The sequence below is a fragment of the Aulostomus chinensis genome, chromosome 20 (assembly GCF_037954235.1).
Source record: "Aulostomus chinensis isolate RoL2024-O1b breed Wild chromosome 20, RoL_Achi_v1.0, whole genome shotgun sequence".
NCBI lineage: Eukaryota > Metazoa > Chordata > Actinopteri > Syngnathiformes > Aulostomidae > Aulostomus > Aulostomus chinensis.
The window spans coordinates 8,946,389-8,962,457 of record NC_141339.1 but is presented as its reverse complement, the minus strand read 5'-3'; the positions used below and the strand labels follow the sequence as shown (position 1 = coordinate 8,962,457).

At 40.4% G+C, this 16,069-nt stretch overlaps 1 protein-coding gene and 1 long non-coding RNA gene across 4 annotated transcripts in view; one reads left to right on the top strand and one right to left on the bottom strand.

Moving 5' to 3' along the window:
* The window catches only part of jag2b (jagged canonical Notch ligand 2b), a 49,398-nt gene that overhangs the window by 26,920 nt on the left and 6,409 nt on the right, over window positions 1-16,069 (top strand). Inside the window, exons 6-18 of one of the 3 annotated variants that reach the window (XM_086189198.1) lie at window positions 4,439-4,569; window positions 6,200-6,319; window positions 6,600-6,713; window positions 6,894-7,007; window positions 10,310-10,423; window positions 10,862-10,908; window positions 11,018-11,191; window positions 13,721-13,883; window positions 13,965-14,126; window positions 14,213-14,326; window positions 14,403-14,516; window positions 14,648-14,761; window positions 15,735-15,851. In XM_086189198.1, coding sequence (XP_086045324.1) covers window positions 4,439-4,569; window positions 6,200-6,319; window positions 6,600-6,713; window positions 6,894-7,007; window positions 10,310-10,423; window positions 10,862-10,908; window positions 11,018-11,191; window positions 13,721-13,883; window positions 13,965-14,126; window positions 14,213-14,326; window positions 14,403-14,516; window positions 14,648-14,761; window positions 15,735-15,851 — 1,598 coding nt within the window. The remainder of the gene's footprint in view (window positions 1-4,438; window positions 4,570-6,199; window positions 6,320-6,599; window positions 6,714-6,893; window positions 7,008-10,309; window positions 10,424-10,861; window positions 10,909-11,017; window positions 11,192-13,720; window positions 13,884-13,964; window positions 14,127-14,212; window positions 14,327-14,402; window positions 14,517-14,647; window positions 14,762-15,734; window positions 15,852-16,069) is intronic. The other 2 variants (XM_086189199.1, XM_086189200.1) reach the window with 2 other exon arrangements.
* Window positions 8,813-13,759, bottom strand: LOC147242733 (uncharacterized). The gene is made up of 3 exons (XR_015110579.1): window positions 13,707-13,759; window positions 9,288-9,369; window positions 8,813-8,995 (listed from the first exon to the last, which is right to left on the bottom strand). It is a non-coding gene; the product is annotated as an uncharacterized LOC147242733 (long non-coding RNA).

Sequence of the window (16,069 nt, the reverse complement as noted above, 5' to 3'; positions counted from 1 at the left end):
TTGAGGAAAAAGTTTTGTTTGGAGCTGAGGAATAATAGGGGATGACCAGTTTTCGGAAATGGCTTCACATTTTTTGTGGCTGACCTACCAGGTTGCATCCTTATTCCAGTTAACAGCCAGACAACTGAGGGAAGCATCTTACTCTTCCAAAAATGTCAAGTCTCAGTCAACAGGAAGAATGATATGAATAGAAGAGCAGCAAGAATTTTCCTGCTGTAGCATGAATTTAATGAAGCCCCAGGACACAGAAAGCTGGCAATACTCCCTTGCGATCTCATGCACTTTCATTTCCTTTATTTCATCATTTTTATGGGCTCTGCAAAGGTTTGTTCACCACAGGCTTTTGAAAAACACAAAGGCTGGTATGTACTTGTCACATTGCAGCATTGAGGATTTTTATTAGCACACATTAGGCTTGTTCTGACAAATTCATCAGAGGCTTGCCCATGACATGTAACACATTTGTCATTATTCCAAATATTTTGCAACCTTTGACATTAAAAAGGCTATGGTCAGACTCAGTATGAGTCATCCAATCTTAAGTGGGCAGCTCTTAGTGTGCCAGTTCACATTTCCGGATCTCATTGCCTCTCTCTCTATATACAAATAAAAGCCTACTTGGAGGGCCTTTGCCTGCCCAAGATGGTGCTGGTAGCTGTCATCTAGCCGCTGTGATGTAGAGGTTTCAATTAATCTTTAAAAACTGCCTGTAGAAGTTCCAAAGATCTTAGACAGTGTTTTACTCACTGCTGATCAGGAGACTTGGAAACACACCAAAAACCAGGCAGGGCCACCCTTTAAGACAAATGAGGGAGAAAGCCCAAAACCTCAGTAATCAGCTCAGACCCAGTTTGTTGGTTCCCTTCACCTACTTGGGGACTGCAGATAGAAATAACTTGTAGCTATATCTTGTTCAAAGCATCTATTCTCTTTGAGAGATTAATGCATTTTTGAGATGATCCCTGATGTGAATAAACTAAAACTCCATTGTCCCCACCTTTGACTCACTGGCCACCATTGAGACAGGAATTGGTCATGGCGCTTGCCCTACCTTGTACTAAGTCATGATGATAATTGTGTTTGCAATGACTTATCACATTGTTAATTTATATCATTGTATCTGTATACAACATTGGGTTGTACTTATGGTGCAGTAAGTAAACAAACATTTTGAGTTCTGTCTATCTTCTAAAATTGGCTGCTAAGTGAACCGGTTTTAACTTTGACAAGACAGGGCATCATGGCATGAGATTTTAAGTGTGTATTGCCTGGAAATCAAAACAATACTGATTGGTTCTATTCTTGGCTCTGTCCAGTAAAACCAAAATGCCCAAGATGTTAACTCCACTACCAATATTTCTCTACAGACATATGTATGCTCCTGTTACTGTACAAAACTGTATGTATTTAGCCTTATTCAATGATGAAGCAGTTTGTTTGTGTCACACATTTGCGCTTATAAGCATTTACACTATATTTCCAAAAGTATTTACTCACCCATCCAAATAATTAATATCAAGTGTTCCTATCACTTGGCCACAGGTGTATAAAATCAAGCATCAAGGCATGCAGACTAACATTTGTGAAAGAATGGGTACCTCTCAGGAGCTCAGTGAATTCCAGCATGGTACTTTGAGAGGATACCACCGGTGCAACAAGTCCAGTCATAAAATTTCCTCGCTCCTAACTATTCCACTGTCACTGTCAGTGGTATTATAACAAACTGGAAGTGATTGGGAATGACAGCAACTCAGCCACAAAGTGGTAGGCCACGTAAAATGGCGGAGCAGGGTCAGCGGATGCTGAGGCACATAGTGCACAGATGTCGACAACTTTCTGCAGAGTCAGTAGCTACAGACCTCCGAACTTCATGTGGCCTTCAGATTACCTGAAGAACTGTGCGTAGAGAGCTTATGGAATGGGATTCCAAGGCTGAGCTACTGCATCCAAAGTGCAATGCAAAGCATCAGATACAGTGGTGTAAAGCACGCTGCAACTGGATTAGAGCAGTGGAGATGCGTTCTCTGGAGTGACAAATCGCACTTCACCATCAGGCAATCTGATGGATGAGTCTGGGTTTGGCGGTTGTCAGGAGAACAGTACTTGTCTGACAGCGCTGTGCCAAGGGTAAAGTTTGGTGGAGGGGGGATTATGATATGGGGTGATTTTTCAGGAGCTGGTCTTGGTCCCTTTCCAGTGAAAGGAACTCTGAATGCTTCAGTATACCAAGAGATTTTGGATAATTCCTTTCTCCCAACTTTGTGGGACCAGTTGGGGAATGATCCCTTCCTGTTCCAATATGACTGCGCACAAGTGCACAAAGCAAGGTCCATAAAGACGTGGATGAGAGAGTTTGGTATGGATGAACTTGACTAGCCTGCACAGAGTCCAACCTGATAGAACACATTTAGGATGAATTAGAACAGAGACTGAGAGCCAGGCCTTCTTGTCCAACAACAGTGTGTGACCTTACAAATGTGCTTCTGGAAGAATGGTCAAAAATTCACATACACACGAAACCTTGTGGAAAACCTTCCCAGAGGAGTTGAAGCTGTTATAGCTGCAAAGGGTAGACTAACATCATATCAAACCCTATGAATTAGGAATAGGATGTCACTTAAGTTCATATGCAAGTCAAGGCAGATGAGCCAATAATTTTGGCAATATAGTGTATAGTGACTGTGGTCTGGAGGGTTATCTCTGTGCCCTGAGTATTTAGATACCTGTACTATTGCTGTCCACATTTGATTGGCTCAGTCAGGATGCATGTTGGTAACAGGTCCTAACAGGCCTAAAGTGTCAAGATGTTGGAATCCAACACACCCTATATCTGTAAAGAATTGATGAGTAATCATGTTACCAGTGTGCCCAAGAATTAAGCCATTAGATGAGTCTTTGACACCATCGAGCTCCAAAGGTGTAACCAAGCATTCTTGCCAAATTTCTATTAGCGTTATTGCTCCATTGCTGTCAGACCCTCTGAAGCTAATCAGATACAGTGGAAGAAGGTATGCCAAGTATTCCCAGTTGCCCACCCTCCTAGCCAGAGCCTGAGAATGGCAAAGATTTTCAAAGGCCTCTTCTCACAGAAAGGCAGCGGTGCCGTCTTCAGGAGAGTTGGCTCAAAATAGCAGTCAATTGACAAGACAGCTGGCTGGACCACTTTGCAATCTTGGAATAGCCGTGTGCTGTTATGAATCTGCACGAGTGTGCTCATACATTCTGTAAACATATAGTCGTCTCCAGCCACTTGCTCTCAGAACCACTTTGCCACCCTTGTAGCCTCCTGCCCCTCCACCCCAGACTCTAACAGGAGCACGGAAGCTGCTGGAAGTATTCTTAACCCCTCTTGCTTTGGAATGTGACCCTCCACTAAGATTAGTTGGCAGGAGACCTTGGGATGGGTTGATGCAAGAGCAGATACAGTACTGGGATTTTGTGCACTTGTTAAACTGCTCCTGATGCCTCATTTCCACATATGCATATCTGGTATCTGTAATTTTGTGTAATACAGAGTATTCCCCCAAAGGCAATTAAAATGTCTAGTGATTAGCCCATGTTGTTTTTTGACACTTGGACACATGGAATATCTGCCTGGAAAGCTTCAGAGATGGCTGCAGAGGTAGCAAAAGCCTGTTAGCTCGTTTCAGCTAGTGCCCACTCCATGGCCTATTCAAATTTGAGCAAAAGTTCAATTTTTTTCACCATACTCTGAGCAAGTACTGCAAATAAATGGAAGGAGGACCTTTGCATGCAAATCCTAGATCAAGAAGTTTTCCATAGGAAATGGAAGAATTGTCAAGTGTATGATCAACTTTTGGACTTGCCAGACTGTATGTTCTCAATGCTCATATTAAAGAACTTCCACACTGACCCTGTATTTCCAGCGGATACAGCTGCACTGTGTTCCTGTCCTCCACAGCTACAATTTCTAGCTACCTGCTCAGCTTTGTCAACTAAGTCTACACTTGACATTTTATTTTGAAATTTGACCAGATTTACTATTCCATACATGTGGACATGTCCTGACTCAATCTGTTCCATGCAAATTGACACATCATCCATCAAAAAAAAGACTTGGCAATATTTGCGGCGAATCAGCTTGCCTTGGCAAATTACCTGTTAGGAATTGGAAACATGACACTGAATGGCTGGTCACTAGTAAGGCCAGTCAAACTGAAAACCGTCCAATTCTGGTTGCTGGCCAGGCAATCAGTGCATCCCTACTCATAATACTTGGACTGCATTGGCTATCAGTTGCACAGTATGCAATTAGTTTCCGTATATAATTAGAAACCAGAGTGACTTATCATTTTAGGGAGAATGAGTGAAAACACAGAAAAATGAGAGCCAAGCAGAGAAAGTGTAAGGATTCTTTATAGAGCATGAAACAGTATGGAAGGGGGAATGATTTATAATCTTTGTCTGTGTTTGACAGGTGTAACTATGGCTGGGATGGCCAACTCTGTGATGAATGTAGGCTGTATCCTGGATGTGTCCATGGAACGTGTAACCTCCCCTGGCAGTGCAACTGTGAAAGGAACTGGGGTGGCCTGCTCTGTGATAAAGGTATGTTATGGTTATGTTGGGGTTTTTGTTTTTTGGTAAAAAAAAAGAAGAAGTTACAGTTGGCTTCATACCATGTCTTACAAGTAAGCAAACAGTTCAGCATTGAAATGAAACCAAAGAGTCTTTTGAAGTTATATTTCACCATGTAAAATGCTGCTGTCAGGGAAAGAACTGAGATATACGTATATTTACGTGATTCTACCTGTATCACATGATAATTGTCTTTCCCTGTTCACTGACTTAAGAAAACCAGCTGGATAGTTTTACTGTGTGTGGTATCTGAGTAGCAGGGACACTCTATCCCCTCTCATTTAGTCACTGAGGGCTCTTCAGGGGATGAGAATGGGTCCTGAGATCCCCAGTGGAGACAGATCCCTGCTCAATTATTTATTTACAAGGCTTTAGGGTGACCTGTCCTTTTAGACCGAGGGTTATATGCTAGCAACAAGGTTTAATTTTTTGTTTTTTCTGTATTGTAGTAAAACTGGACAGTGGGGAAAGAAAATATTTTGAAATAGTGCCTGCCTAGCCTACCAGAGTACATATTTGTTTTTGGTCATGTTTCTGAATCGTTGTGTCTAAAATAATCGTTGATCATAAAAAACCTGAAAAAAAAATTCCAGGCCTGGAAGAAAGGAGAAAAAATTTGGAAAGCTAATGGAAAGTTGTTTAACAAATGTCTGCATAATAGAATATACTATGTTTCTTTCCAATCACATCAATTCTAGTTTATAAGTGTTGTATCAAGTCACATAGCTTGTTTTTCATTTTAGTTAAACATGTTATGGTAAATTCTGACATGCAGTTTTTGGTTTATTTCTCTTTTGTGTATACTGATATTTTGGAGAGCATATGGTCACGAAAATTTTCCTGAACGGCTCACAAATCATGGGAAGTTATAAGTAAAAATGTACATGAACCCTGTTTGTGATACATTGTTGATGGTGACGCCACGGTTCACAATGCTAGTAGTCCATTAATGAAACCAAATGAAGATCCTAAGCAGCAGAGTGGTTAAGGAAACACTGTGCTTCCCGACGAGGCTGAAAACTGGTCCTCTATCCTGACCAAACTTCCTCGGCACTCCTGTGTCCAACAGGAGAAATAGTGGAACAAGCAAAGCACCATCTGACTGGGTCCATCCTTTTTGCTAGGGTACAGTTGCAGCCAATTTATGTAATGTACATAAAATCTTTCTTTGCTTCTCAAACCTTCATGTCCCTTCAAAAGATAACTAAACATTAACAGACTTCTTGTTCCCTAACTTAATTTGGTGAGCATCTACCTTCTGATCTGATATTTAACATGTTTTCCCTTGCATGCACAGGTTTGATTTAAGTGAAATTCAATCTGTGAATAACTTAAATTCTAATTGCCATCTCAAGCGTGATATGAAACGTTTGTGGATGGTCAGATAGATGGAGGATGTGATCATTCTTTGCTGAAGAGTTTCTAACATGCTATTAGATTAATTTGTTTCATCCCGGTTTTCAGCAACCCAAATAGTGCATCTCGAAATGTTAGCCTGTCCTAGACCACATGGGTTGACCCTTTAAAACAGAATCAACATGGGTATTACACAGGTTGGACTTGAATTTGAAAGGTGTCACTGTTTCATGGTCTCCTACAGATCTGAACTACTGTGGTCGCCACCAGCCGTGTGTCAATGGAGGAACCTGCATGAACACTGAACCGGATGAGTACTACTGCACCTGTCCACAGGGCTACTCTGGCAAAATGTGCCAGATAGGTAAGACAACCCCAAAGTTTACAGCCAATATGGGGTTAATCATGTTTTGTTCAATAGAAAAATGGTCTCTATTTGTTTCAGTTGGCTTCAGGCACTTTCATTTTGAGGTTCCTCAGGTTTATGGTTCTTTCACCTTCTTTAGATTTTTATGTAGCATCTGAAAGTACATGCTATCGTGGTGTATTAGAAATGAAACTCCATTATCATGATTGACAAGAAACAAGGGATTTTCAGCTCTCAACTTGAGCTAATTTTTTTCCTCCCTCTCTCTTTCCATCAGCCGAGCACGCCTGTAATTCCAGTCCTTGCGCTAACGGTGGTTTGTGCCATGAAGTTCCCACAGGTTTTGAGTGCCAGTGTCTGCCAGGCTGGGGGGGTCCGACCTGTGCAAACAGTGAGTTGCTGTACTGAATCTGTTCTATCATCGTGCTCTTCATGAAAGTGAAGTTCTTCTGTCCTTTTCTATTTTCTGTATTTTACTGTGCTCTTAACATCCCAAGTCCTGTTTTAATTTCATGTCTCTGATGCAGTACATTGTTAAACGTCAAACAAGTTGTGGTGTATGTTTTCTCAGATTTGGACAAGTGTGCTTTCAGTCCTTGTGCTCAGGGTGGAACCTGCATCAGCCAGGAGGATGGCTTTCAGTGTGTGTGCCCTCCACAGTGGGAAGGAAAGACCTGCCAGATTGGTGAGGTTCACACACACACACACACACACACGCACACACACACAGCAGCGGCCCCCGCTGCGACGCCTCACTCTTGCCTCCATTGGGTCAACGGACTGCTCAAGTTTAGCGTACATACACAACAAATGTATATGTGCTGTTGTTAATTTCTGAAGTGTACCATTATTACTTTCAATCTGTAATGATTGTGACCGATTGTGATAGTTGTATCAGGCTTTGAGTTGTGTTTCGCCCTGGGCTCGATCCCTTGGTGACAATAAAGGCAACTTATACTTATACTTTTACACACACACACACACACACACACACACACATCTTCTCACTCAAGCTCCTGGATTTTTTTTAGGGGGATTATTTTTATTAATTCCACCAGAGGTAATTTTGAGTGTATTTCCTGTTTCATGATTTGTTTTTTGGCAAACAGTTCTCCATTTTTAACTTGAGATTTGTTGGGGGTTTTTTGCCTGTTCTTCTATAATGTACCTTCACAAAATAAATAAAAGGCCTCGAGGACACAGACAGCATTGCTCACTGCTCCAGCAACCAGCAACATCAGCTGACAACAGAGACAAAAGAAGTTAATATCTTGGACTAGCTATCAGCGGCCCACAATTTTAGTCCATCAATGACTTTAGGAGCTATTAGCGTTAATATCTCAGGTCATTTGTTTGTGGGTGGTAGTGGAATTTGCTCCTATATTGCTTTCGTTATGACAAGGAGACGTGACCAGCATGAAGCTAGGAAATAGATTATGACTGGAAAAACAAAGCCGGGGTGTGTGTTGGGGGGGGCTGGGTGAAGGCAGGAAAGAGATCCAAAGTCTCATTTTACCAGATCACATCTCAGCTTACACACAGCTATTGGCCTCCTGTCTTACCTGGCGATCTGTGTGATGTGTTGAGTGTGGGGTTTCAGATAGAAGGTGTGTGTGCGCATGTGTGTGAGGAAAAACAGGACCCCCACGGAGTACCAACCCCCCACCTGTTGAATATTTGAGTAGGAGTGCTTTGTTGTAACATTTTTGATGTCTACGGAGGTGAATGTTTGCGTGCGTTTCATGTATAAGGGATATATTAACAAACAAAATGTCACAGACTTTTTTCTTTGAAAAATTTTAAGAGGAATTTAAAGAATGCATTGAAGGTGGACCAGAGACTCAGATAAAACGGCGAAGTAACAACTCAATTTTTAGCTTTTTCACAGCAATTAATACCTCAAATACCTTGAATACCTTTAAATAAAATTGCATCTTCATTGAATAAAGATTATCTGAACACATGGTTATTAATATTGAAACAAATAGCTAAGCATTGAATTGGTTAAAAACCTTTTAAATCAGTCTTTTATTGGACACATGCTGAACTCTAGTTTAGGAAATTTAAAGGGGCACTGCAACAGTGTCAAACACTCCAAATTAGATTTAAAAAAAAATTCTATTCATCTCGATCCAGAGTTAATAAGTGGGTGACATTCATTAAGATGTTAACCCTTTACCTACTGAGGCTAAAAATGGTGATTTTGACATGTTTTGCTCTTTTGTAAAATGGTCAGGAAATGCCCCAAGTCTGGGAGCTTTGTCCCTTTTCCCAGGAGAACTTGAACTTGACATCTGGTTAAGGAGTATTGCACATTATATGGCATTGTTAGCAGTTAAAAAGAAGAAAAATTCCAAAAACGAATGTTTTTTCATGATTTTTATGAGAATAAATTTTGTCATTGCTTATAAAGTTTTGATTTGACATTTGAGATGTGAACCTCTTCATGTTCAGAATAATCACCAGTCATTTCCTGAGTCTAGGACTCTGCAAGTGCAAAAAACATTGCAAAAGATAATGGGATACATAGTGGAAAATTAGTGCATATAACAGTGGTGAGTGATGAGCAGAGTCTCGAGGGCCTTTGTCTCTGCATCTCCCTCTCCCTCGTGGTGGATGTTGTCACCATGGCTGGGACCACTGCAGGATGGCTGCTCATCCCCAGAGAGGACACTGATAGTGATGGAAAGAATGGGAAAATTTGCCAAGTCCGACCCAATCCAAAAACATTCAGGTGCATTTGTGCAGTTTAACTTAAATTTCCGCTAACAGACAAATAAAGGTTTTCAATTACAAGTGCTTTCAATTTTCCACAGAAAATCCACATAACACGAACAATATGTGACATTATGAAACACACACACACACACACACACACTCTTGCAAATAATTAAAATGATAAAGTTGAGCTAAACACAGCAAACTTGTTGCAAATAACCTATGCTAAAACATGCTATTCACATACCTCAGTTCAGAAGAAGTGTCCTCCAAATCACTGTTCTCCTCCATGAACTGTAGCAGCTGTTTTACCATTTTCGATGGTCTTCCTGACATAAGAAATGTATGTAATAAATAAATTTGTGCGCATGCCCACAATTCTTAGTTTTCCACCACCGTTGAAAGCTACGGTAATAGTACTCCGGACAAGGAAAATACAGAACAATTGCTATGGCTATGGGTAAAGGGTAAACTTATTTAAAATAATTTCATTTTTAGTTAAGCATTTATGTTTCTTCATGTCTCTATTCAGATTCAAACTCCATTCAAGAACAAAAAAGCATTTTTAAAGTTGTTAGCTTGTTGTCTTGTGGAAATATGTGACCAATCCTGAATTTAATTGTACATTACTTCAATTAATGATAATACAAATGATACTCAGGGACAGTTCCTGGAGTTGGCTGTGAGTGGCTCACATCATATCCACTGCTGCACACACGGAATCACTTTTTACATCAATTTAACTGAATTTAAATAATGTCACAGACCCAGAGCCGACAGCAATTTTTTGATAGGACTTCCACCAGTACAGGATAACAATTTCGTTATTTTGGTATGGTCAATGAAAATGCAGTTCTTGCTGTAATCTGAAAGATCAACTTAAAATGTCTTTAAAGGTTTGGTGGCCGCTGATTTAGATGATTTTGGTGTAATATGCCAAAATCTTTCCTCATTAACAATGTAGCTGCATGGTATTTGCCTTGTGGTGCTCAAAGCACCCAAAAAACTCAACAGAAATGTCACTTTGGTGTTAGCAGTTTATGCTATTTTCTTTTGACCAAACTGCAGCCCAGTATTTTAAACTGCTGACAGCAATGTCTGTAAATGATCTTGTATAAGTGAGTTACATATCTTGAAAGAGACATTGTCAGGTTGTTTTTTTTTCCATCAATGGGGCTTCAAAGGTTTGATTTTTTTTTCTTTCTCCTTGGTTTTTTTTCCTGGTTTAACTGATTTGATGGACCAACCTTCTACTTCCTGCCTTCACAGATGCTAATGAGTGCGCAGGAAAGCCCTGTGTTCACGCTCACTCTTGCAAAAATTTGATTGGCGGATATCACTGCGACTGTTTTCCAGGATGGTTGGGACAAAACTGTGACATCAGTCAGTATTTCTCCTTCAAAATCGCATCTACATTTCTGTCTCTACTAGCGACCTCACTCTTCGGGCTACTTTTAAAGGCCTCCATTCACTTCCTGGTCACACAACATAGGTGCAGTTTAGTCCTACTCACTTTTTCCACACGTGATAATGCGTTACTGTCTCATCTTGGCCTTACTGAAGTTCCTGCTCTGATCTGCCACCATGAAAGGACTTGCATGCCCAGTTCCTCTCTGGATCCAGTGCATGCCCAGTTATAATCCCTACAAGGTCTTTCTAATGCTCTCTTGGCAGCTCTAGGTGTTTCTTTTCGAAACTTTGACTTGATCTGTGCACATACCACTTTGTAGATAGTGCTATATAATGTGATTTAGATCCAAAGACCTCATCTTTATGCAAGACTTCAAATAATTAATAACAACTCCTCTGCTTCCTTCTCAGACATAAAAGGCTGTCATGGTCAGTGCCAGAATGGAGCGACATGCAGGGTATGGATGGCTTTCATCTCTAACTTCAAAAAAGACAAAGCATAATAAAAGTTTTATTTGTTTTGACTGCTCCATTTAAATATTGTTTTTAATTTCCTGTCTTTATAAGGAGAATCCGAGGGGTTACCACTGCCAGTGCCCCCCAGGTTTTTTGGGCACTCACTGTGAAATCCAGAGGAATGCGTGTGACAGTATGCCATGCCAGAATGGAGGCAGTTGCCATGCGGTGTTGGGGGGCTTTGTGTGCAAATGCCCACTGGAGTTTGCAGGACAGCTGTGTGAGGTGTGTGTCATGTTTAAGATCCCAGCACAGGATGCGTGGATGCAGATCCAGAATGTAAATCAGTTGTTTTGTATCAAGCCATGTTGAGTGTCTGGCATTTGTGCTCACTTTTTTTACACTGTTGCATAAAATCGCAGTGTAAATCAGATAAGATGTTAAAGACGGAGCTTGATATGGGGGATTTGTTGCTACTGTACACAAGTGAGTCCAAAAAAATGGTTTTCTTTTTTGGATGATGAACATTTTGAGCAGGTGAAAACACAGCAATCGCACTTAGTACCTACAAAAACATCTTGAGCAAGATCTGTTGAAGAGGTGGTCTCAGTGTGTTTATGTTGACACCAAGATCTGAACATGATCTGAGCCCTATAACACGCAAACCTCTGCAAATGTGGCAAGATTTCCTCTTGGTTCAGTTTGTTTTGTTTATTTTTACAGGCATAGTTGAGCTCAAACTTGCAAATAACTGATCCAGGGTATTAAAAACAGACAAAGACGCACTGGAGGATCAAAATTCAGTTTTCATGTAAAAAAAAATTCCAAATAAATTAGATCAAACATCTTTCTGAGTCATGATGGTGATATCGTGAGAATAATATAAACGCTTGATTGACCGCCATTTGGTAGGCTTCAGCCCCCCCCCCTGCAAACCTTTACAAGATAAGAGGAAGAAAATGGATGGATGTAAATACAAAATACACCAAGTATTACAATAGTCATCTGTGCTCATTGCAAACCTCCTGAATATGTCTTATCATGGCTGTATGGTTTTATCTCCGACATAACACTGTGTTCTTGCTGCAGCCTTTTTATATTTCTAAAGCGTGTGTTTGAAGTGAATGTAGGTTAGTTTGGAAACTGACACTTCCCTGCATCTCTTGGGTCCTGAATGGAGGACATTGCTGGTCAGGAGCCAATCCTGATTTAGCATCTCTACTATAAATATGAGCCTGGCTGAATGAGGTGACGCTGGATTGCTGCCTGCATACTACAGAACCTTGATGCCTGCTGTGGCATGGTGCACATTCCTGCCCCACAGTGCCAAAACTACTATGCCTGCAGCATCATATTTCTCTGATCGGTATCTACTCGCAAGTCCTTAAGTTGGGTTGTGTAATACTAGTTTTGCTCAATCCTGATATGAATGTCTTCAGTGGATCATTGGAATCATAGTGGAAACTATACTGAGCCACTATACTTGGTCATAGAATATATATTACTGAATGTTGTTTGTCCCACTTAGCTCCCAAAATTAATTTTCTAACAAAAACAATTTGACTCAAGAATTCCTTTTGCCTCCCTTCCTTTTTTGTTACAAGTCAAAAACTCAATTTGTTCATTTGTTTGGTGATTGATTTAATTCCTCCTTAGCAAAATTGCTATTTGCATTGAATTGCCAATTTGCAAATGTTACCACTCTAACTAGCATGTTTCTCCTCACTACTGTCAAGAAGCGTGTGATCACATGATCAGCTACTCTGTGTCAGTCATTCTATGCAACCCATAGTTGGCATTATAGCCCAGTTAGATTTTTTTTAAGATCCATGGACTGTTTCTACTGTTTTTAAGATATCATGCCGCTATGGCAGTTACCCAGAGTATGTGTATAATCTCCCAGCTCGTCTGTCAAACTAGTGATGTACATCATTGTCCAAAATGGCAGACCTGCTTGCACATGTTTGAAGCAGATAGAGCATCAATGTAGCGCAGTGACAAAACTGAATAAAAATTATAAACATTTTTCTGCTCAACATTGTCTTTTTGAGCATATTATTCTGTAATAATATTGACCTCCCCAAAAAATACTCTCATCCTGTGTACTATGGCTCTGAAAAGTATCTCTAGTGCTTTTAACATCTACATAAATGTGATGTAATTTGTGGATACTCGGCTCCTAGTCAAAATATCTTGGCCACACAGATACAAATAATGAAGAAAAAAATGTATCTGGCCATGACACTTGAGTTAAAATAAACAGTTTGACCACAGAATTCACCAACCCTGCTGACCTACTCTAATGCTCTGATATAGCACCTTAAATGGCAAAGGGGTGAAACCCAGAGTTTATGCATAGTAGACCTGTTTACATAAAATGAGTGATTTTTCACTCCAGTGGCTTTTATTGCTGCATGTAGAAATGACAAAAGATGTCACGCTAGTGTGATGGTTCTTTCTGTGTCATGGTGGTATGACTGATAATTTATCTTTATTATCTTCACTGTGGCTCGGCATGATCTTGGAGCGGAGTCAATATTTTCCTCGACAATGCCTGCTCGGCTCTCACTCTCTCTGCATGCTTCTGTCTCAGTATAATAGTGCAGGGTTAAGCAAGCTGTTAATATAAAACCAGAAAGGTAGATTTCCTTAATGAACTGAGGAAAAGTTTTTGAGGTTAACTTTGCCTGTGCACTTACCTGTGATTTGCTATGAACAATGTTCACCTCACACCTTTTCAGCTAAACTTTCTCCATGAATCACTTGTCATTGGGCTTCCCATTTACAATATTTTCCTTACTTCTCAAACTGTAGATCCCTGGTCAGTCTCCTTCAGATGCTTGTGATCCAAATCCATGTAAGAATGAAGCCACGTGTCACAGCATGGAGCAAGACTTCTACTGTGCGTGTATGGAAGGCTATGAGGGGAAGAACTGTGAACGTGTCAAGGAAAACTGCCAAACCACGCCGTGTCAAGGTAAACTGTCGTTGACATTGTGAAATGTTGTGAACCATATTGTGTGAGCAAGAACATCAATTGATTGTATTTTCCTCCCAGTGATTGACAGCTGCACTGTTACTGTAGCGATCAACAACTCAGCTGAGGTGCAGCACATCTCATCCAATGTCTGTGGTCCTCGAGGACACTGCATCAGCCGGCCTGGGGGCAACTTTACCTGCGTCTGTGATCCAGGGTTTAGTGGCATCTACTGTCATGAGAGTATGTGCACACTTTTGACATTTCACCTAAAACCGAAGATAGTTGTTCATTAATAAATGCTGCTATCTCACCACTTCTTATTTCAGATATTAACGACTGCATCAGCAGCCCTTGTCGAAATGGTGGCACCTGCATTGATGGAGTGAACTCATTCCAGTGCTTTTGTCCTGATGGCTGGGAGGGACAACTGTGTGACCTCAGTAAGTTCCCCGCCTCTGTCTTTCGGGGGGCATTTGTAGTAAACAAAACATGTTTCAGTAGAGTTGTCTTCCCCAGATGTCAATGAGTGCAGACATAACCCGTGTAAGAATAGCGGCCGCTGCATTGACCTGGTGAATGACTTCTACTGTGAGTGTGCCAACAACTGGAAGGGCAAGACCTGCCATTCCCGTGAGTTATGTCTCTGGCTCCGTGTAAACGACACGTAAATGACAAGAAGCTTTTCCTCAAGTCTGAAGGATATTTTGTTGTGTTAAAATGGCTCACATGTAATTGCAGTGTTTCTTTGTTATCTGGAACAGGTGAGAGCCAGTGTGATGCAACTACCTGCAGTAATGGAGGCACCTGCTACGACCACGGAGATGCCTTCCGCTGCTCTTGCCCACCTGGGTGGGGAGGAAACACATGCAACACAGGTGAGGCATGGAGAGGATGATGAAGAATAATCCTGTACGAATGTTCAAATGATCAAGAAGGTGTCTGACTGACAGCTTTCACACATTACACAAATTTTTGCACAATTTGCGTGTAAAAAAGGCCTTTTTCTCCCATCAAAGTTTAATTGGAACAGAATTTTTCCAGTGAAATTTATTCGACTGAATTATGACTGAATTGTGTTCATATTTGCCCATTTTTTCTCCTCTCCAAATTCCAAATATATGCCAATTGGCTTAACAGCAGGCATATTTGAATTGCTGAAGAACTCAGAGGTATAGCATTTAGTGGTCTGGATCAAATTCAGGTGTAGCTAAGTCCTGTAGCAAACATTTTTTGTGTATTCAATTATAATTTATGTTTAATGTCAGTTCAGGTGAAAGATTTCTATTGATTTCTAAAGATTTCTATTGAATTCATATACATATATATCATCATACCATGTATGATCCTTACATGACAAAGTTATTCGTCACAAACTACCAAGGAATTGATGGTCTATAGTCAACTAGTTTCTTAGTCATTATCACTGAGAAAATTCTGTTTGGGTTTTAAAGGACATGTTCATGCATTATTGAATTGCTTAAAAATGAGCTGATCCAGGTTTTTCTTGGAAATTCTACTTATTGGCATTTCCTTTTTTAATATCTAAAAATCACTCATATTATATATAGTAAATGCACTTGTCCCCTCCCTCCTCAGCCCATATTTCCTGATCACATCACTGGCATGTAAATTGAATATATAATTACACATAACTTAGTCATATGGGAAGTATAATAATAATCATTATCATAATCATTATAATAATCAGAACAACTTAAATTTTATGCAAAAATTCAGATCAGCTGAGGGTACAGTTCTGTTTTTTTTCTGCAAAGCATAAATATTTTTGTATTTGATGCATTTTGTTTTTTTTGTTTGGTCCGTGACTCATCCTCGCTTTACCCACAGCCAAGAACAGCACATGCGCCTCCAGTCCTTGTTCTAATGGCGGAACCTGTGTGGGAGGAGGGGACACCTTCACTTGTATCTGCAAAGAGGGATGGGAGGGTCCCACCTGTGGCCAGAGTACGTTGCTTATGATGACATTTAAAGCCCTCAAGTTCTTTTTTTTTTTTTTTTTTCTTTTACTGTTCAAATCATTGGATCTCTTTGTGTTGTGAAATTAAGGTTGACACTAACTGATATCATGAACCCTACCATTGTCAGCCAGTTTTGTGCAATTTTGCAAGTGTTGTTTGTAATATTTATATCCATACAAAGGTTATGCATGTTTTAAGAAATGT